This window comes from Protopterus annectens, chromosome 16.part0, assembly GCF_019279795.1.
Source record: "Protopterus annectens isolate FY-2018-M chromosome 16.part0, PAN1.0, whole genome shotgun sequence".
NCBI classification, from domain to species: Eukaryota; Metazoa; Chordata; order Ceratodontiformes; family Protopteridae; genus Protopterus; species Protopterus annectens.
Window position 1 is genome coordinate 339,043,340 of NC_056750.1, and position 23,082 is coordinate 339,066,421.

Genomic DNA, 23,082 nt, shown 5'->3' on the forward strand with positions numbered 1-23,082 from the left:
TATCTGCAGTGGGAATGGAGACAGAGGATCCTGCGGCCTCGGGTACTGAAGTCGCTGGTAAAATAGTTTCATCGGTAGTCAGGGGCTGCGTAGGCGCCTTGCTGAGAACCGGAGAACCGGTAGTCGGCCTAAGCGTGATCTCAGTACTCGGTGCAGGCCTCGGATGTCTATCCTTATTCCTTGCGTCTTTTGCCTAAAACTGGAGTCGGTGCATCCGACATGATATAATTAAATTTTTTGCCAAAATAATGAAGGGCAAACTCCGCCCGGTGCTTAATAGTGCGCTTGTTAAACCTAGCACAAAAACGGCAGGCCGAGACGTCGTGGTCTGGCCCTAAGCAAGGTATACAGTAAGAGTGAAAATCCTTATGCGGTATTTGCTTCCCACAAGAAATGCAATTATTAACTTTGTCTGACATCGGTCTGAGGCAAGAAAAGTTTCCCCAACGGGGTACTTAGCTTTAAAGAAGACTTCAGCTGAAATACTGTTCGTAAATCTCAGGAGCTGGCCGACCGGCACTTGCGAACTGCTTCTGCTTCGGGCACCACGAGGCAAAAAAGACTGAAGAAAATGGCGTCGGCTGCCTCTTTTATACCCCTGCTGCACTGACGTCAGGGAAGAAGTGACGACAACCGACGCCGGACTTAGACTTTGGAATTCGGCCGATCGAGGACCAGCCTGACGGCAGGATAACACAAGTGTGATGACTGCAGCTGTATGCACGATGAACATCTGAACAGATAACAGCACGCAGAACAGCAACTAAGACAGTTACAGTAAGAGCAGCTGAATACATATTTTATAAGCATGCTGACTCATTTTTGAATGCAATAAAAATTTGTTAAAAAAATCTGACACCAAATCCAAAGAAGCGGTCAGCCGGAACAGACAACGGAGGAAGGGGTATTCTCTGTTCTTGATCATTTCAGAGACGAGAGACTCAGGATCTTTCAAATTCATTGGGCATAGAGAGCAAGGGAGTGGGAGTAGCACACCTCTGTTTCTGCAGACTTAAGTTCATTAGCAAAGCTGTGACACCAACCCTAGCTGTGAAGGGGTCAGAAAACTGCACTTGAGTGCAGACTAGTTAAAGCCATCAAATCTTAGAGATAGATTTGCACTGGGCTTGGCAAAGGCTTCAAACTGAAAGCCCTAATGCTACTCTCCCCACACCATCAATTCACGTTCTCACCAGACAGACTGCTTGATGACCAGGCAACAGAGGCTTTAACCCTGGAAAAGCAAGTAAGAGTGAACAGTCCATATCTGAGACATGGAAGCCCGCCACAGTAGGAGGATTATTCCTCAGTTCCTAGCACCACTGATACAGATGACATGACAGACTGCAGCATGGGATCAGACTGCAGGTCACCCATGGGATCTAGCCAATTATAAAATGGCAATGTGAAACAAGAATCTTGAGATTCACTCCTAAGTTGGAACCAAGAGCATACATAAAATCAGGTCATCACCAACAGCAGCTGAAGACTTGGTTTATATAGAGTCCTCACAAGGAGTGATATCTCCATCTGCAGAGTTCAGAAGGACTGGATGAACACCATGCTTAGCTTAGAGAGGACAAGGTCAACAGCTGCTCTTCAAGTAATTCACCTTATATCAGTGCACTGAATTAGTCCTGAGGCTGCGAGGAGAAACCTCTTGCTGGTCTGCACAAAAAGCTGTCTGTCGCAGTAATTTTCGTGGTCAAGAAGTAGGCTACTTTCTCCTGGGAGTAGCTGCCCTGATCCTCTGACAATTACAGCATCAGTCAACATTATGCCATTTCCTGAGACAAACAGCCATTCCAAGTGTGGGCCTTGACTAAGACCACAGTGACACTTGCATTGCTCTTTAGGCATGTAAAATGCATGACTCTGCTGATGACAGCAAGGATCAAAATCCAAATTGTGTGACCAGAACTAGCAAGCTCTGGGCAATCTGCACGTCTAGATCTGACGCATGACATCATAGCATGCATCAGTATGGGCAGGTGGACATCAGCAAAATTGGAATTTTAAAGAAACAAAAATTGCCAGATGATGACTGGTGCAGAAACCAAATCCAGCAAAGGGAACAACAACACAGAAGGCCCATGATGGAATAACAAGGGCACATCATTAAGTGCCCATGATGTTATAACTATTTAGACAAGGTCTGAAAAATGATAAGCAACACAACAAAAGCACAGCCTGATGTAGAAAAAGACAGCTTATAAGGGTATGAATATCTTAAGCAAAGAATATCACCAACACTCTAATATGGTTTAAAATGGGCAATAGCAGTTAATTCAACATAGGGAAAACAGACAATGCACCCCACTATGTCATTTTCTTTAAAAAATACATATTTTAGTAAATATTTTAGCATCAGAACTGTAATGCCATACACTGCACTGCCAAGATCACAGTCAAGTTAAACCAGATCTACGTTTCACGCAAATATGTATATACTGATTATAGTCAAAGCACCCCAATGATGATTACATCTACCACAAAACAATGACACGCAATAACGCTTGTGCCAAGCAAAATTAAACTAGCAAAAACATAAGAAAAACATGTTTTGAAGTAGTGAAAGTCTACCTTCTTGCCCCAATGTGCCCTTCACACCAGCTGCTACTTATGTTATTAACTCAGACTGCATAATAGCAAGGAAAGGTTATATTTCCCAACCCCGAGAATTGTGTGATCTTGCACGTCAGCCAAACTTTGATGACTACACAGATGTCAACCAACTACAGTATAAGCAATATTCAATTCTCCCATATTATATATATATATATATATATATATATATATATATATATACACACACACACACACACACACACATATATATATATATATATATATATGGGTGTGTATGTGTAAATATATATATATATATATATATATATATATATATACATACATATATATATATATATATATATATGTATATAAAACTTCAAACAAAGCAAGATGAAGAACTGACCTCAGAACCTAGCCATTACATGGGACAACCTGCTATTACTTACATGCGTCATTGCGACAATTAACAGCATTCTCCAAGCTGAAATCAGCATCTTATACTCCATGAGTGAAGAGCAGCCTTTTCCTTCAGATTTTGCCACATAACAGACCAAAGATTTGACATAGCTAGACCAATAAGAATATCGTTCATCTGTGGAAAAGCGCTTCAGTGTATCTTTAAGTGACTCATCCAGAGATCCACTGCAGGGGATAAAAAGAGAAACCAATCATTTGACTAATTGAGTCAGTGTAACAAATTACTCTTTATATGGTAAAGATGCCTAATAAAAATATTAAGGTACACAAAGCAAAATCAAGAAATTAGACATACAGGTATTCTGTGACTATTCCAGACCTTTATAAGAGAATTCTTCAACAAGTAATATTTGTATCACATCTTTTCAACCAGCGGGTGGCTTTGCTTGGAAACAATATTCAACAAGAGAACAACAGAGCCCTAGCACGTCTTTTTTCATACTCACACTACGTAGAACAAAAACTCAAGTCTGGGTCAGTCATACAGAAACTTGTGTCCTTTACTATTTTCTCTGTGGTATAAAGCCACTGCACAACAGTTACCTAGAAGACTCTAACAGGACCTGGGGTCCCAGTTTTTCTTTGGCACTAAAAGTACACAGAGCAAATTTTGAATCCTCTCTGGTCTGGTGGGACCTTGTGTATGAGTTGATTGTTTAGAAGCTTCTTTATCTCTGAAGCAGCTGCTTTCCTTTGAGAGGGTGAAACATTGGGAAGTCTTTCTGGGATTAAAGAGAATTGTGGAAAAGTATGAAGTAGCCTCTGGTTACTATATACTGCACCCATTCGTCTTAAGTGATTGAGGTCCAGGGTTATTGGACTGCCTCCACAGTGCAGCAGTCAGGCAACTGTTAAGGGGTGCTGAACAGGCTTTGCAGAGAAAGGAAATGCGAAGCCTTGATTCTGTGGACCATCTCTGCCCCTAGGGCGATGCCTGGCAGCCATTATAAGAGTTCTCCCCCATCTGCCAGAGGGAGTCCGTCTCCAGAAGTGTCAGGTCAAAACCTTGGGATTTGCGGAACCAAATTTTCTTACCTAATTTTTGGAAAAGGTCCTTTGAGGAATGGAAAATTTGATCTCTACAGTAGAAAGTGATTTACTTTCCCTTTCATTTCTAGAGATTGTGTCCTTCATTTTAAGACCAAAAAGAGTTGATCTATCAAAAGGGGCATTCACAAAGGATGTCTTACAATGTTCTGCAATGTTGCAGAGCTTCATTTCAGCATATCGCCTGGTGGATATGCCTATGCCATTTGCTCTAGATGCACCATCTGTGGCATTAGAAATAAGGCACAAAGAGACAGACAAGGACTTGGGGTAGCTAGCTGCGCATCAATGGACTCTCTATGATCTGCAGGCAAGGTCCTTCAGACAGATTTTGAAATGTCCCTTGTCAAATCCCACTGAAAGTATGTAACATGTGCCAAACAATTCAATGCTCTCATCAGGAAAGTAAATGAGGCGCAGAATCACTTCCCAAATCTCAATAACCCACGAGACTCCCTGTTCGGTGGATGGATAAAGGAACATTCTTCTCTTAGTTCCTTCTTGGTGGTTATGCTACTACATGGATGGACCCTTGCTCCGAAGGGAATGATCTTTGGCATCATGGGTTCAACTGTGTCCAACTCCTTCCAAGTGCGTTTAGAGATGAGGTCTATCATCTCATCAGCGGGCAGAACTACCCTAGATGTAGATGGTCCAGAAACAAAAGCCTCACTAAAGACAAACTCTTCTGGAGAAAGGGGCTGGGAAGACCATCTCCCCTTCTGTTTAAGCAGATCACGAATTTTGCAGATCGAAATGTCCTCATGGAGGAATCTGGGAAAACCTTCATCGAAGTCAGTATCAGTAGTGACAGATTCCTGAGGGAAACAAGGTGCCTTCTTTTGCACATATGCTTCCTGTGCACCTCCTCAGTGGGATGCTCTGGAAAGGACTCATAAGCTGAGGTGGTCTCATAAGAGCCAGTGCAAGAGCCAGTGCAAGACTTCTGGACACTGGTCGTCCTGACGGGATAATAAGAGCAAGGTCCAGACCCTGGAAGATCCTTTGGGGGAGGGACATGTAAGAACTCAAGTGGGGGGAGTCTTCCGTCTGAAATGCGACAGTTCTTTCTTGAAAGCTGAGCTTGACGTGGGTCTGGGGAGCAGAGCCCTAAGAGCTGAGGCCCCCGAAGGTGGCTCAACCCGAGACACTGCACAGGTTGGACCAGAGGCTGACATCAGAGTGGCACTGACTAATACCAAGGCTCAAAAAAACCTCAGTTCCAAACCTACCCTCTTACAGTAGACGCTGACCATTTAGCTGATATAGATCCAAAGGGATAGGAGACAATCAAATCAAATAACTCACTGGCACTGAGGAACTAAGCCGAAGCTCTGATGTAGACTTGCCCTGGGTGGAAGTCAGATCCAAGGGCTCTGATCCAAAAGGTCAGATCACAGAAGGAGCAACTATTGAATGTGGGGAAGAAACCATTCCCTCAGCCCCAGAACAGGCCAAAGCTGGGAGTACCCACAAATTTAATTAATTTATTTGCAGTTTGCTAACCGGGGAAGTCCAATGGGCAGATATGAGCCTTTTTCAATGGAGGCCAGGGGAGAAAAGCTCCAGGTGCAGACATACAAAGCGAAAATCAGCAGAAGTTAATACAATTCCCTTGGATCTGAGTCCAAAGGAATCTCTCCATCTTTATCCATGTCTGCTTTAGTAAGGCTCCTGAAGACCTGGCTGACCAGTAGGATGAGGTAGTGGGGGGGGGGGGGGGTCTGGCATGATAATACCACTTTTCCTGTAAGACTGGGAAATGAAGCATAGGAGAAACGTGCTCTAGTGAGAACCTTGGAGAAGTGTTCGATCTGATGAGTACTGGCTCAGCGAAAAGTGTTGGCTCCAGAGGTTTATAGACTTTAGAAACCAGATTCAAGGAAGATGAATGGTCTAGAGACCTCTTCCTTGAAGTTTTTGATTTCTTTTTTTTCCTTTTTCTTGGTTTTCTCCTCAGGCTTTTCAGCTGATTTTTAGAAGGAGAAACAGAAGATTTTGAAGAAACTGAAGGAAAGCTCTCCCTACAGGGGTTGGAAGAAGCGTTTTCAAGATTAACGTGTTTGCTCGTTCAACAATGGCCCACTGGCTGAAGGTTTCACAGATGGAGCAGGTGGTGTCCAAATGTGAGAGACTTAGACAATATACACATTTAACATGTGTATTTGAGTTTGGTAACTTGCAGGCAAAAGCCACATACTTTTTAAAGCCAGACGTTTTGTCTGACGTCTTGGAAAAAGGAAAAGCAAAATAAACTGCAATCCTATAATACTTAATATCAGTAAAAATACCATTTACAAAGTGCTATACAGGTGTTAAAAATTTTCTCTCTCTTTTTTTTTTTTTTTTTTTATTTTTGGTTGGAAAAAGAAAAGAGTGGATCTGAGGCAGCATAGGGAGTTATGTGTAAGGGGAGAAGCCTGAAAGTGGCTGAAGTCAGATCACACTTTGATCTGAAGACCCATATGTTGAGGAATGGTCACAAAAGACCATCAGATAATGCCCTTTGAGATTCCTTAGATGCCTGTTGAGAGAATGAGTTATGTTTGGCTTTCTACATTTTAGCAGGGACAGCTAGTGTACACAATATGGCCCCAAGCCCTGATATACATACCTCTATCAAAACAGCCAGATAGTTCTTTCCAGGCAAGAATCTGAGGTATACCCTTGGGGTCCACCGAAATAACAAGCCAATGTTTCTTCTCACTAGAAGCAGATTTCTCATCAGTAAGGATGTGCTGGATTGGCAGCATGGTATCACCCTCTGAAATGGTCATAATAGAGGGAGCAGCCAAAGAACCCAGAGACTCTCAGGACTTATCAAGAGACAGCAGGGTTATATGGTTCCAACCAGACATCTGGAGATCAGGCTTAGATATTTTATGCTTCTTTTTGGCAAAAGAGGCACACCTGAGTGGGAAGGTTTAGAAATCATCTTACCCTGAGTGACCTCAATGACTCTCTGCTTCTTTAGGTAAATTTTTAAATACTGTGCTATGAAGAGGGTTAGGGATGAATGACTGGCATATAGAACAGTCTTTGTATTTATGGATAGCTCCAAGGCTGTCACAGCAAGGAAATTTGCCTCTGACAATCACATTTCCCCTCTTCAATGAAAATTCTAGTCAAATAAGAAAAAAGGAAGGGTCGCCAATAGGAATACTCATCTGCGCATGGCAAAGAAAATGACATGGATTAAATCTGCGACAGACCGAGGTTGAAGTGCGAATCCGGTGTTCAGGTTGACATTAAGAAAATTCTGAGCTAATCCATGCCTATACATCCCATATGTACCCCCCTAGCACCTGCAGGTTTCAGTCATACATTGGATGCATGGCACAAGGGGAAAAACTCCATACTTGGGTTTGCTGGCCGGATGTAAGCCTAACCTTAACAAGACATTAGTAATGCATAGTGATCCAAGGAAATACATCTTCCCATGTCAAGGCAATTCAAATCCTATATTGCAGCTTAAAAATAATGATTTCCTTAGTCATTTGCTTCCCAACATTTCTGACAAAGTACTCTGAAAATAATTTTTTAAATCTGCCATCTCATTCCCCTCTTCGATGAAAATTCTAATCATGGAGGAAAAAAGTAAGGAATACCAATAGGGATACTTATCTGCCCATGGCAAAGGAAATGACACTGATCACGCATGTGAGAGATAAAAGTTGAAGTGAGAATTATGTGTTCAGGCTGGCTGGTTACAGTCCCAAAAAATGTTCCAAATGGCCTCTTTCCTTCCCATCACACCTCCAGCTATTGCTGTTTACCTGACAAATAAATGCGGATGTCTGCTTGGTGTATAAAAATATCAATGCAGATACTTGTGGCCAAAATTCCTAAACTTTCTGAACTTTGTTTCATGCTTGGGTGTCATACAGATGTCTTCCCCAATGCTGCTTTGTACATGAACTTTCCATTCTCCCTTTCCCACCTTCTTTACTCTCTTCTTCATATTTTCATGGGTGCACACTAGGCTAACAACCACTAGGGCCCTTTAAAGCCTAGCAGTGCAACCCAAATGTGATGCACAAATCTGATTTATAGGATGTGATTTATTAACTGCCTCTCTCCATCAGGGTCATAAGCAGGCAGACTGGGGGGGGGGGGAAGAGTTCCAATTACCCATCCATTGATCCATGTTGTGCTTAAATACGGATAGGGAAGAACTTTGTTTCACATGCCCTATTTCTGCTGCAAGCCAGATTTAGGTCTTTTAATCTGGTAGTTCTGATGCTGTTTGTTTGGCAGATGTGCAAATTATTTATATAAACAGGGTCCAGGGATTCTTTACATGCCATGCAAAGACCGCCTCTCATAGGTTCATAGGTTAGTACTAAGCTAACTGCCCTTGCGAGCCATTGTAAACCTAGCCACTTTTATCCCTTGTGAGACTCAAACCCTGCACATTGTGTTTGTAAGGCAAACACATTAACCATTAGGCCACCCTCCCAACTCTAGAAGTTGAACTCTCAGAAGTCTGTATGACACAGAGTAAAGAGACAGGGCTTTGAGGCAATCATCGTAGGACATTGTGTTTACTCCTTGTATTCTTTTTGTAAGGAACCTTTATGAACATTACAATAGCTGCATGCATCTGGTAAGGTACATACCGAAGGGGACATTATACTCTATGATGGGCCTGATAAGGGCCAAGTGCAGTGGTATGATGACGTCTCCAGATCTAAATGCCCCTATTTCATCATTATGCCTTTCCACTTTAATTGGTAAACTCCTGCCTGTGTCATGTACATTAGCCTTAACTGTGTAAAGTACAACTGTAGAACTAGCATTGGCTATGTGGGTTATATCCTACCATGGATTTAACACTTTGCCAGCATCCAAAGCTTCAAGGGCACCTTCCACATGCTCAAACCAATAGTTAGCTTGAGCTGCCTAAAAACACAGGTTTGAGGGCCAAGGCTTTTGAAGCTTTCATTCTAACAGAGAGGCTTAGCCCTGAGAGGACATAGCTAGGAGTAAAATATATACATACCATGAGGGGAACCCGCCAGCCACAGAGGACATGGCTAACCCGTACTCCATAGTAGCCTAAACCAGAAGGATCCAAGGTAAAAGAAGAGTGGTTTGAGGAACCAGCTTTGGCTACAGCAGAGTTACCCACTGGCAGCTGTGGCAAACTGCTAGCCTACGCTGGTGGCAAAGGTTATTTGCGTAACTTTTTCTTTTTGTGGCTGAAAGGAGTTCAGACCATGGGACCAGCAGCTTGTTCTATGCTCAAGCCAAAAATGGTGCCACTTTCTTAAGGAAAACAAGCAGCCCAAGCTAGTAAGAATTCAAATTTGTTAGAAGTCACTTTTTCCTCACAACAACACAGTAAAAAGCACTTTAATACATTTGCCAGCATCAAAATATACAATAAACACTTTCTCCACAGGAAAAAAAAAAATGTTTACAACTACTTTTAAAACTGACGGGGAAAAATGCACTCCTGTAACAGTACAGTTAAGTCTCATGACAGTCTGCTAAAACACTAACTCATCAAAGCAAAACAATAACCAGGAAAATACATTTTAATAATAAATTAAAAATGTGGAAGTTTTTTTTCCAATAAAGGGAACTAATGTATATGCTTAGCAAAGGAACAGCACTAGCAGACCATCTTCAAAAGCTTGTAGAGGCGCACTCTCTTCCAACAGCTGAAAGGCTCTAAACGGCTTGGTGTTCAAACTTGTAATTTTAGGCAGCTCAGCTCAAGCTGTCTAATGGTTTGACCACGTGGAAGGTGCCCTGAAGCTATAGAACCTGAACCGCTGTTATATCCTTGGCAAGGTATAACCTGTATATCTAAGGCTACTGCAGCAGTGTGATCAATATGATTAACATCTCTAGAATATCCCTTTAAATCAGTCAGTCCTAAACCACCTTGTCCTATGGGAAGAAACAACTTATCCCACTTAAGTCTAGATTTAGGACTCCTGATCTTTTACTTATGTTACTATCAGTCTTACAAATTAGTAGTACAAGAAGTATGACTGGGTCATTTACAGTTTGCAGGCCAGGTATAGACTGCCATGTAGTTTGTAAAAGAAAGAGGCAGGGCTCTTAGATACTGCAGGTAACAAAAGGAGCACAACAGATTTTTATGGTGAGGAGCTGCTTAGGGTTTGATTTTTGTGTTTGGATCTTGGAAAGGTATATACTGAAAGGCACACTGCATTCTAGTATGGGTCTAATGAAAGTCAAGTAAAAATGAATAATGACCTCTTTTAACTAAGATGGGATGCCCTTTTCCCCCAATAAACATCTTTATTAAATTATGTATGACATAGGCAATCTTACATTCATATAAATAAAAAACAAACACTGACACCACTTTAGTTACAAACATTACACATCACAGACACCATTGAAACAACTGTAGTTGCAAACATTACGCATCACTTATAATCTATCCAGCCACAGTCAGTTAAGCATTACATAACTTATTCAAATCCTGTCTCTTAAACCTCATTCCTTCTCTGCATATATTGTTCCCAACAATTCCCATTTTCTTCTATTTAGTTTGCTCCATCCCTTTTCTAAAGATCACAATTCCAATAGTTTTATCTCTGTTAATATATTCACTATATCTAGTAAAACTGGTCTAGACTTTGAATTCCATTTTCTAGCAATTGCTTTTTTGGCAGCCACCATAATTAGATTCAGCATAGTTTTATTATGAATAGACAATTCCAATTCTTTATCATACCTCAAACAAAAAAAATCATCCCCCAGTCAATCCAATCTGCTCACCCAGCATCTATGACAGAGCAGTTCGCAGGGAATCCCTAATGTTTGCCAGGTCATTAAACTCCCAAAAAATATGTTCCCAGCCACCTCTTTCTTGACGTCACACCTCCAACATTTGCTATCCAGAGGAAAAATTCTTTGGAGTCTACTTGCGATATAAAAATACCTAAGTAAACATTTTCAGGCAAAGATCGTAAATCTTCTATACTTTGTTGCATATTTGGGAGATATACATATACCCCCCCTTGTCCCTTTGTGAATTACTTATCCAGTCTCTCTCCCCAATCCTTTCCAAGCTCCTCTGATTGATTCTTATCATGCAATATTTTATATGCTCTATTTATTCCTTTTTTAATGGTAGCTTTTGCACTATATTCTATTAAAACTCTACCAGTGTTGGTCATTCATTTAGGACCCTTATTTCTTTCTCTTTGCCTATACACTGATATCAATCCTTAATAGGGAAGGCAATCTAGAACCTGCAGTCCAAATAAATTATTGGCCTCTTCCCATTCTATTACCTTTCCCTTTCTAGTTATTTGCTCCCAATATTTTGGTTCCTTTGCCAGTTTTTCTCCAATAAGTTCCAGCCCCCTATTGCTTATTATCTGTATCCCTAACCACAGTCATACCTATAGGCAGAATCTCTTTTCTGCATTCTTGTGCTGGTTTAGTTCTTAGAGTACTCCCTGTTATTTTATGAATGTAATACTCTATATGATTTTTGTTGTTCTCCTTAAGAGTCTGTATCCAAAATCCCAATCTCTCCTTATTTCTTGAGCTTCCCCCTTATATCATCATTCCTTTCCACTTTGTACTATAGTTTTCGGCTTGTGCCAGATATAAGCACCTTAACAGTGTTGCTCTAAATTACTCCCTCAAAATGGGTAATCCTAGTCCGTTCTTGTTCTATTGGAAGAATCACCTTATCCCATTTGACCCTTGCTGTCTTCCCTTCCCAGATAAAATCCTTCAACTCTTTTTTAATTGCGATCCACAGCTTCTCCTCTGGTTGATAAAAATATGCCTGACCTGTGTAAAAGACTAAAGGGACTAAAAACATTTGAAATGCTTGTATCTCAGTATCCATACCCATTTAACAAAGCTTCCAGTTTCTCAATTTTTATATTATCTTCTGTTTAATCTCTTCCCACATATTCTGTAATGTCCCTTTCTGGTTTTATCTGGTATGAAATATCTGCAAATAGAGCCAGCTTTTCCTGACTACCATACCAATTATACCCTTGAATTTCTGACTCCCTTGTTTTCTTTGCCAATGGTTCTAAATATAATGCAAGCAAAGGGGAAAGTGGATATAACCCTATCTGGTTCCTCTACTCAAGCAGAAGTTATCAGACAGAACCCCACCCACTTTAATTTGCGCCTCCGATCCCTCGTATATACGCCTAATCAACCTTATAACTGTATCAGGGAAAGCAAATGCTTCCATTGCCCTGCTCATGAAGTTCCAGTCTACTCTGTCAGATGCTTCCTCTGCATCAAGACCCACCACTAACAGTGGTATTTATTACATTCTGCTTCCCTCTGGATCATCAATGTTCTGTTAATACTGTCAAACGTTGGCCTCCCCTCCACAAAACCACACTGATCCATACTATAAATTATGGTATGACTTTTGCTATTCATTTAGCCATTACAGACACTTTTATAATTGTGGTTTAGTAGTGAAATGGGCCTGTATTAAGCTGGATCTGATAGATCTTTACCCTCTTTAGGCATTACTGTTACCATCGCCTTCTTCCAGGATGCTGGTTCTTCTTCTCCTCTTAAAATACTGTTAAACAAAACCTTACAGATCTCAGTTTTTTTCCCTCCTTGCTTCCAAACTTCAACAGGAATACCATCTAGTCCTGGGGACTTTCCTTTAGATTGGTTATACATAGCCATTTTTATCTCATCTCTTCCTGTCCTGTTAGTAATAGAGCCTAATCTACCTCTAATCTTGCCATATTTAATTCTTCCATAAACATTTCCAATTGTATCTTTTCTTGATTTCTGTATTTTTCTGCTTTATACAAACTTTCATAAAATTTTCAAAACATTTCTAAAACTTCTACAGGATGATTTGTCATCTTCCCTGTTACAGGCTCCCTAAGCTTGGTGACGGCCCTTTCCACTTTTTGTTGCCCAAGTTGTTGTGCTGACAGTTTTTGTATTCTAGAATTATCAAAAACAGTTGCTTAACAGCAATCATTCTAAACTTGTGCATATTATCAAGGTAATCCCTTATTTTTTGTTTAATATTCAACAGTTGCTCCTTTTCTTGTTCTGAGAGATTCCTCCTCTTTTGCAATCCTGTTAACATTTGTCAGTCCCTCTAAATAATTATTACATCTTTTTTTTAGGTACATCTCCCCTTTCTTTTACTTCCACCCTAGTTAAAATTTTAAACGCCACTTTAATTTTATCCCATTTACTGGCTATATTTTCAGAAGAAATTTATATCTTCTCTAGTAGCTCCTAAATTAATTCCAAAACCTCATTCCTCAACTTCCTCTCTTTTCAGACAATAGGTGGGAAAATCGCATTGTCTCATTTTTATTACCTTACCTTGTACTTTTATTTTAGTTATTATTGGCGCATAATCTGAAATAGTTATTGGGTGTGTTTCAAGACCTTCAATTAAATGCACATGTGCTTATGAGATATACATTCTATGTAGCCTAGCCCAGTTTTTGTATCTTGGAGAATACGCAGATTCACTTCGAACTCCTAGTACTGAATTCATATATTGCTTGCCAAACATTTTCATAAAAGTCTTCAAAAATCTACTCTCCTTTGTTACATTTTCCCTTCTAGGCCCCCCAGACACATCTTCACTGTTGCAAACCAAATTCCAGTCTCCACCTATAAAGTAATATTCCTTGCCGAAAGCTGATTATTTCTCCCAGAATTTTCTTCAGCTCCATTATAGCAGTTTTAGGTGGAATGTAAATGCATGTCAGTGTAATCCTCCTCCCTTGCCAGTAGCCCTTTAGTACTATATATCTTCCATTACCTTTTTTCCCCGCTTCTATCACTATTGGAGCTCCTCTTGCAATTAATAGAAGTACTCCTCTTTTCCTTTGCCCCAGACATTCTGCTGAATAACCATCCTGAAAACCTTTCTTTATCAAATTCACATGTTCAGTTTTTTCCAGGTGCGTCTTCTGTAACATAGCTATTTGCACCCTACATTTTTAATAAAGTTCACTTCTCTTTCTTTTTTATATTTATGTGTAAGTCCGTTCAGACTGAAAGACATTACAGAAAGCATCATTTTCGTATAGTTATTATTACCACCTTTTATGTATAACTGCTTTTTTTGTTAAATGTCTAGTTCCAATTTTTATGTTACATGCACATACTGTTCAACAGACTGGTCTTTTATACACTTGTTTCTTGCCATATCCATTTGAGCCTATGCCATATCTTACATAACTTTTTTTAAGCCCTCAAACAGACCCCCCCCCCAAAAAAAAAAACTATTAACTTAACAGTAACACAGAAAACTACGTACATCTTCAAATATTGAAGTTTCTGCTTCCTAATAAGAACGAAAGTTCTACATTGATAGCCACACAGACAGGCTACAGTTAACCAAAAAGAAAGGTTAGTTATGCTAAGATGCATGGTGCAGCCTGTGCTATTAGTAAGTACTACTTGATTTGGTCTATCTTTATAGCTCTTACAGCTGAGGAAACACTTGAATGCTTTCAGTAAAGACTTTCTACAAGCCATTTCTCTTTATCAAATTATCTCCTAGTGATATGCAAACCAGACACAAACCTAACGGTACCTTGTTTACCCCCAAAAAAAGCCTTACAATATTCAATATTGTTTTTCATTTGCATGCTTTGTAATAAACTTGTTAGTGGATAACGCCAAGGGTCATAACCCAGCAATTTCCTTATGCAAGCATGGGAAAAAGCACACTGATTTTTCTTTTGTCACACACTTGTAACCAGACCTTTCCTTTCTCCCCCACTTCTCCTCTCTCCTTTTTTTTGTTTTTACATTGCAATGCCTACATTTCTTAAAACTTAAAAGAAAAAGAAAGAAGGGAGAAAAAGAAAGAAAAAAGCACCTGTTTATATTAACATCCCTATTGCATTAACCAAAAAGAGAAAACTTTACTTCAAGTCTAATTGGTTTCATCTTATCTTTAAAGCCCTCCCAGCTGGGAAAACCCTTGATTGTTTTCAGAGAAAATTATGTCCTAACCAGTTTCTTTTACTTTTTTTTTTCTTTTCCCTCAGCCAATCGCCTTCCACCAGGCTGTCTCCAGTTTCTCTTTATCAGATTGTCTTCATGGAGACATGAAAACCAGACAGAGTTTCTCTATCAGATTGTTTCCATGGCTGCAGAGTTGCTACTAAGTATACATGCAAATGCTAGAAAATAAAGCCTCATAATATTCAATATTCTTTTTCATTTACTTGCTTTCTCTTTAAACTAATCTATTTAAGATCCTTAATACAGTCATTACCCCACCCGCGGTGGTGGTGCTGCCGTAGCGTTGTCGCCTCACAGTAAGACTCTGTCCGGTTCGATTCTCAGCTAGAGCGTCTTCTGCGTGGAGACATGCGTGAATGGGCATACCTTCGTTGAAGGTTGTGCATCAGGTCTGGCAAGCCGGTATGTAAAAAAATCAACTGCCAATCATTAGCGGACCGGAGTTCCGCTGTGGCAACCCCTAACCGGGAAAAGCCGAAAGACACAAACAAAAATACAGTCATTACCCCCATGTAAGAATGAAAAAAGCACATTCATTTTAACCTCGTCATGTCTTTTTAGCCAGGCTTTTTTATTTTTTTTCTTTACATTGCATTGCCTATATTTCTCAAAGTTGCAAAAGATGAAAGAGAGAAGAGGAGAGAAAAAGAAAAACACCTGTTTACAATCCCCATTACACTTAAAAATGGCATGCAAAGAAAACCAGACACCACAAATACAGTACTATTAAGAAAAGACATTTTTCTTTATTTAACAGTTAGCTCTCCCCTTTCTTTCCCTCACCAAAGCATCTTCTGAACATTAATGACATGAAACAGGGCATATACTTTAGAGTCCCCCACAAATCCAAGAAATTTTGAAAATGCACAATATTTTCAGATTTTCTTGCTCCATCATTTCACAAATATAATTACTGCATTGTAATCCCACACTGAGTTACTGGCTTTATTACTGTTCTTCTCAATCTCCCAAATATGGTCTCTGCTTCATTTCCAACATACTCTCATTTTTTCTAGTCAACTCCCATGCTCACTTCCTTTCCTCCAACATTTTAAATTGAAATACTGGAAAAGGTTTCACAGGTACAGTTTCTCTTTTTTTTTTCTTACCAGAGCAAAAAGCAGCAGAATCTCCTTCTGTTTCACAGCTCACTTTTTATGGGACAAACTTTTGTATTTCCTCCTTAGCATGCACTTCATCAAAAATGATTTTGGCTCTCCAGGGAAGAATACTTTAAAGAAGCTGGATACAGCAGTCTGAATCTCACACTGGCATCACGACATTCCCTGAACAGTGGAATGAATGTACTCCTTTTCTGTCTGGTGTACAGTGAGTAATCATTCTCCACAAAAAATCTGCCGTCTCCCACTTTTGGTATTTTGTCCTTCTGCCACAGTTTTGTCAAAATTAGCTCCTTCTGCTGGTAGGATTGGATCTTTACTATTAAAGGTCTAGATTGCTTTCTTATAGCTAGGTTTGGAGCATACACACAATGTGCCCTTTTCAACAACCTCTGCTGTTGAATACCAGTTCAGCTGCTTATTTGTGCTTTCATGAAATTAATGCAGTCTGTTCCTCCCAGCTTCTCTGGTATAGCTGAAATTCTCAGGTTTTCCCTATGTGTTCTGATGTCCAATTCTATTATTTTTTGCAAGAGCTCTTCCTGAGGAGCCTCATTAAGCCAGCCTTTTCCTTATTTTGACCTCTGATTTTTGTAGCTTTATCATGTCATCTGAATATCTGTTTAAAGCTTCTTCCATTTTTTGCAGCCCTGTGTTGTTTGTGTTGATATACTCCATCAGTGTTTTTGGTTTAACCAGGTCTGTATGCAGTTGTCTTATATCTTCCTGTAGGTTACTGGAAGTCACATCTGAAGGTTGCATTGTTTTTTGCTGAACAGCTACAGAACTTTCCCCAGTCAGTGTTTCTACCTCACTTTTTGTAGCTGACTTTTGCCAGGTCTTCTGTATTTCTTGGCATCCAGACAGTGCACTTAAAAAACAAGTAATCTCTGTGGTACCCCCAAAGTCTCAAACAACCCACTAAACAAGCACAGCTAATCCAAAAACAAAACAGTGCAACAAACTTCTTTGTGTGGAAGATTTTCAATCCATATATATCTAGTTAATCACTGTATATTAATCAGGTCAGATAATGGTAGAAGTAACGAACTTAAACTAGTCCAAAGTAAAAAAAATAATAAACATATATCGTATGAAATATTATACAGAATTACTAACTATTCGAAAGTAATCCAAGCAGGGTAGACAGTCTGTTTCCAGTCAAAAATCCTTTAAGTACACAGACAAGTGATCCAGGTAAAACAAAAACAACAGAGTAATAGTTTCCTCACAAGCTTTCTAACTATATATACTTTTTATCAGGCAAGGGAGTGGTTTATTGTGCTGCAAAACAAAGTGTTATTGGTATACATATTAAATTCACATCCCTTCCCCCCCATTTCAAATTATATATTTTTAATTATTTTTTTGACTTAGGACGAGTTTAAGTTAGCTATTTCTACTACCATTATCGAATCTGATTAACATACAGTGATTAACTAGATATATATGGATTGAAATTTTTCCACACAGAGAAGTTTCTTGCACTGTTTTGTTTCAGGCAGCGCACATAACAGCCAGTTACTGAAATTTACCCATAAACACAAGTCTACCGGCCTTCTCTGCCGAGTTTCTATTTTCACACTGTGAGAGCTAGAAACAAGCTACTACTCGGTGTGCAGCCATCTTGGAAGTCCTGAGATGCCCTTAATCACTTAGGCAAGAAACGAGTTTTTCCTAACCATAGTGGATTAGTGAAGGGACACTTCATTAATCCACAAAGGTGTCTTGTCTGTGTTGGTGTCATTTATGTGGTTGATATATGACAGTTCCTATTTCCAAAACTGAAAGATACAATATTGCTGGAGAGTCAAAGTGTCATCAGAACAGCTGATGATGGCTCCAAGCTTGGAACTGTATCAACCTGGTTAACTATGTAGATTTAATGCCAGATTTGACATCAAATGCCGAACAGAAGTGGCTCCAAAACAATATCCTGGGGTACACCACAGGTCAAAAGTCTCTTGGAAGATAGCATGCCATCGCCTCTAATAAAATGGTGTGCATCAGTGAGTCAGCTATTAACAGAATATGCTACATGGGGTTTTGTACTGATTTGAGTCTGACCAGTCTGCTAATTAGACCAGAGTAGTTAAGGTGTCAAAAACATTAGCTAAGCCAAATTAAGTTGTTTGCATGGAATTACTTTATCTAGCACTTAAATGGCGCACTCAAAGAAAATACCCAAGTATAAAAGGGTTATCTACCTTTTACATGCCAAATGGGTTAGAGTCTAGGGATTGCAGTTGAGTTGGTGATGCCATCCATCAGCTATCATCTTGGTGCAATGCTGCATATTATATCTGAGATTCTTTACATAATCAAATGATGTCTTGGGGGTTATCATTTATTGGCATAGTAGTTCAAAATTAGCTCTGCAGGATTTCAGCTTGCTCCAGAGTTCTTTATTAACCTTTTTGAGGTTGATTATAACAGGCTGATTTTTTTTGTTCTATTCTGCATAGATATGAGCTTCTCTTCTCTTCTTATTGTAGAGTTTGGTTATAGACGAGTTCCAAAATCCCCCCCCCTAAACTTAGGATTGTATTTGTGGTAAATATGAACACAAGTCTCTATGTAAGAGTTGATATAGGAATACAGACTTTGGTTATATGTGGCAGTATTTGCTGCAGTGTCCATGAAGGACAGAAAATAGTCAAAACATCTCAAGTCAGCACTGAGTCAAAGGAAACTGGCCTTCAAGTAATCTCTTAAAAGAGCTGAGCTAGTTGTAAATCCAGTACTCTGGCCATATTCTGAGTAAAATTGTATGGTGGTCTGGTTTGTCCTGATTTGATGAATGAAAGTATGGCAATGCGTGTGCAGCAGACAGGAATTGTGTTCAAGTAGACAAAATCCAAGTATGCCAGTGCCTCCAGTGAAGGAGGGTACTACTTTAATTGAGGTAGTGAAAGAATCACTGAGCATATTCATTTCTAGAGGTGTAGATGTGCCAATTTATAGATAATTATTGAAATCCCATAGAAAGAAGGCATTTTATGTTAACGCAGAGGGAATCTAGTTTTGCAAAGATATGTTCCTTCAGTGGTGGGTGACATGGATAGAGTTAGCCAGCATGTATTTTGACATCTTGTTTAGTGGAATCAGGACATGAAGGAGGTCAAGGTTATTGTCCTGGTCCTGTTCAATCTAGAACTGATGACGGTTTGGATAAAGTGATACACATAAGTGAACACAAAGCCATGTATCGTCTATTCTTACACTCAGTCACTATCTTCCTTCATAGAGTAGAACCTGCGATCACTGCATCTGACCTCGATATTGCAGGAGCTCTTCCACAAAGCCCTGCACCTACAGGTTTACTGAAACTTGTGTCATTGTTTCACAGTCTGTGGTCGCTACATCTAACCTCAATATTGCAGGAGCTGTCAACAAAGCCCTACACCTAGAAGTTTACTGAAACGTTTGGTACTGTTTCACAGCCTGCAGTCACTACATCTGACCTTGATACTGCAGGAGCTCTGTCAAAAAGCCCTACACCTAACAAGTGTACTGAGACTTTTGTCATTTGTTCATAGCCTGCAGTCACTACATCTGACTTCGATATTGCAAGAGATCTGTCACAAAGCCCTACACCTACAGGTTTACTGAGACTTTTATCATTGTTTCACATAAGCATATTTATCATGAAGAACCTTGCTGTGCATTAACTTTAATCAGTTAAATACATGCCTGCTCTGTGATTGAAAGGCTCTGTGAAATAGTAGGACCCTTATTAAGTTGGGCTGTCTCCTTTTGCTTGACCAGTAGACTACAATGCATATGCCAGGTATTTAGTCTCAGGAAATCAAAGAAAACCTGTTTTACTTGCATCTCTTTGTTAATTGCTTTGTTCTGGCTATAAAGTGATTACTCTCAGTTATAAACTGGCCTAAGGGTGGAAACCCAACAGCAGCCAATCCCGATCCTTAGTGACCTAATTTTTGTTGCAAAAAATGTTAGATGTATAAGAACTAAAAGTGCAGAACTACATGTCTGGATTACCCAATATAAGCTTGATATTCTCAGTGTAACTGAAACTTGGCTTAAACCAGGCATAAATGACTCTGAAGTTCTACCTCCTGGCTATATAATCTGCAATGAACATATAAAGAGGAAAGGTGGTGGTATTGCTTTAATATTCCTCAATATCTACCACATTTCCCACTTTCAGCAAACCAACACCAAAATTCAGTTCAGCAGAGCTTCTTACTGCTTTCCTTAAAATAAACCACTATAAACAAATATGCATTACTGCTCTTTATCCCTCCTGGAGACAATACAGTTATACTGGAAGATATACTATATTTGATATCCTTAACATTTCCAATTAGAACTTAAACACTGTAATTGGTTACCGCTAAAATCCCTCCCACTAGATGAAGCAGTGGAATACTTCAATTCCACATTCTTAGCCATCCTTGACCATCATGCCCCATCACTCTCCATTAGAAATAAGGCTAAACCTGCCCCATGGCTTCCAACAGCTACTAGGCAAAAAATCCTCCTTAGAAACAAATCTTGGGCTAAATGGCGCACTACTAAGAATTCTACAGACCACCAAAACTTTAGACAACTTAGAAATATAACAAAAAAAGCTATCCTCTTAGATAAAAAAAACTTTTACTTCCAACTACAACAAACTCACCAAAAGAATCCACAAAAGTTTTGGTCTAGCATTAACTAACTACTACACCCAGGTCAGTCTATCACACCTAACCCCCAAGGCTCCAACCTTGAGAATCCAACACAAACTTCCAACGCCTTCAATTCTTTTTTCACAAATGCCATCCAAACCTCTTGCTAGTCGACTATCTCCAGGTACCTCAAATCTACCAACCTCACCTACTTGCCCACTTCCATCATTTCAATTACAATCTGTTTCTACTTCCTTTATTTGCTCTCTTCTCCAAAAACTAAAACCTACCACCCCCTCTGCTCTCCAACTACCAGCAGCATACCTGCAAATAGGAGCTAAAGCCATAGCCTTCCCCATTTCCATAATGATAAACAGAACCATAAGAGAAGGAACTATCCCATCTATCTGGAAAATCTCTCACATTATCCCCCTACATAAAGGTGGTAACTCCAATAACTTTTCAAGTTATCGTACAATAGATTTACTCACGCCACTGGCAAAAATAATGGAAAAATGCGTCCATAAGCAACTACTTAACCATCTTATCCAAAATAACTTGCTCACCAATTGTCAGCATGGAATTAGACCATTCCACAGTACCACCACTGCACTGCTATCCTTTAGAGACTGCATTAACAAAAACCGTAACGACAACATTCTTTCCTCTTCAATCTTTATAGATTTATCTAAAGCTTTTGACATGGTTAATCACTAGCTCCTTTTAAATATACTGAAATCCCTTTCTCTTGAACCTACAGCCTTAAATTGGTTCAGATCTTACTTGGACAGCAGGCTGTACTATGGGACAACAATCTATCTACACACCTCCCCATTTCCCTTGGTGTTCCCCAGGGCTCCATATAAGGCCCACTGCTATTTTCCATTTTTATTAATGACATCCACTTAGCAATTCCTCATGCAACCTGTATTCAATACGCAGACTCCTCCACTATAATTTGTTCAGCTAATTCTCCTTCTGAGCTACAGTCCCTTGCCCAAAAAGCATTTAATACAGTGGAACAATGTTTTATAAACCGCTGCCTCCTACTGAACCCCCAAAAAACTAAACTTCTACTTTTTTACTCCAACCCGAAAGTCAACCCCATTTTACTTCACACTCATATCTAAGAATGGCACTCTCATATCTCTTGACCCCACCACCAAACTTTTAGGAATAACTATAGATAGCAACCTGAACTTTGATACTCACATTAACAGTACAATAAAAAGTCAACAAGAAATTGTGATCCCTCTATAGAATAAAACCCTTTCTTACACCATTAGCCAGGACCACTATAGCCAGAACTCATTTAATCTCCACTCTACTTTATGCTTCACCTATATACACTAATCTTTCAAAAAACACCCTCGACAAACTGGCAATTTCCTATAATAATATTGCTAGATTTGCCACTGGCACTCCTTTTAGAACTCATCATAAAACACTGGAACCTACTTCCCATTGAACTCCTATCTCTGTCCTCAATAACACTTTTTAAACAGAAAAAAACTATTTCTTAGTACACATTGGTTATGCCCTTGTACTAACCCCGACTAACATTTTTACTTTATACCTATGTATACTTTTCACCTAATAGTATACTGCACTAACTACTGACTTCTCCTTAATGATCCATATAAACCATGATATTGCAATTTAATTCTATGTATATATGTATATAGTAAACAACTTTTTTGTATATTAACTTTACTATTTGTATTATGCTCACCATTAGTATTATATTGTACTTTTTTTAATAACAGCTGCATCAAGCTTGTACTGTTGCAACATTACTGGACTTTTTTAATAACAGCTGCGTCAAGCTTGTACTGTCGCAACACTTATTAGTATATTGTGTATATGTGTTGGAGCTTTTCTCCCCGGGCCTCTACTGAAAATGGGCATGTATCCAGTTAGACTAGCCCGGTCAACAAATGTAAAATAAATAAAAATAAATAATAAGAAAAAATATTACTGGGGGATGTGAATGTCAATTGGCTGGACATCAACTCTGACTCCCCTACATCTAGCATGAACTTGTATGGTTTCATACAACTAATTAATACAAATACATCAAGTTCTCTATTAGAATGGATCCACTTAGACCCTGGCAAATACTACACCACAGGTACAATGTCAGACTCTCTCAATGACCATCTCCCAATATATATATGACTAGACATCTCACACATCCAGTTAAACATTATATTTATAAAACAAAACGTAACCTT

At 39.4% G+C, this 23,082-nt stretch overlaps 1 protein-coding gene across 1 annotated transcript in view; it reads right to left on the bottom strand.

Moving 5' to 3' along the window:
* NUP188 (nucleoporin 188) overlaps positions 1-23,082 on the bottom strand; it is a 3,305,077-nt gene that overhangs the window by 1,187,533 nt on the left and 2,094,462 nt on the right. Inside the window, exon 31 of the mRNA XM_044058121.1 lies at positions 3,018-3,213. Coding sequence (XP_043914056.1) covers positions 3,018-3,213 — 196 coding nt within the window. The remainder of the gene's footprint in view (positions 1-3,017; positions 3,214-23,082) is intronic.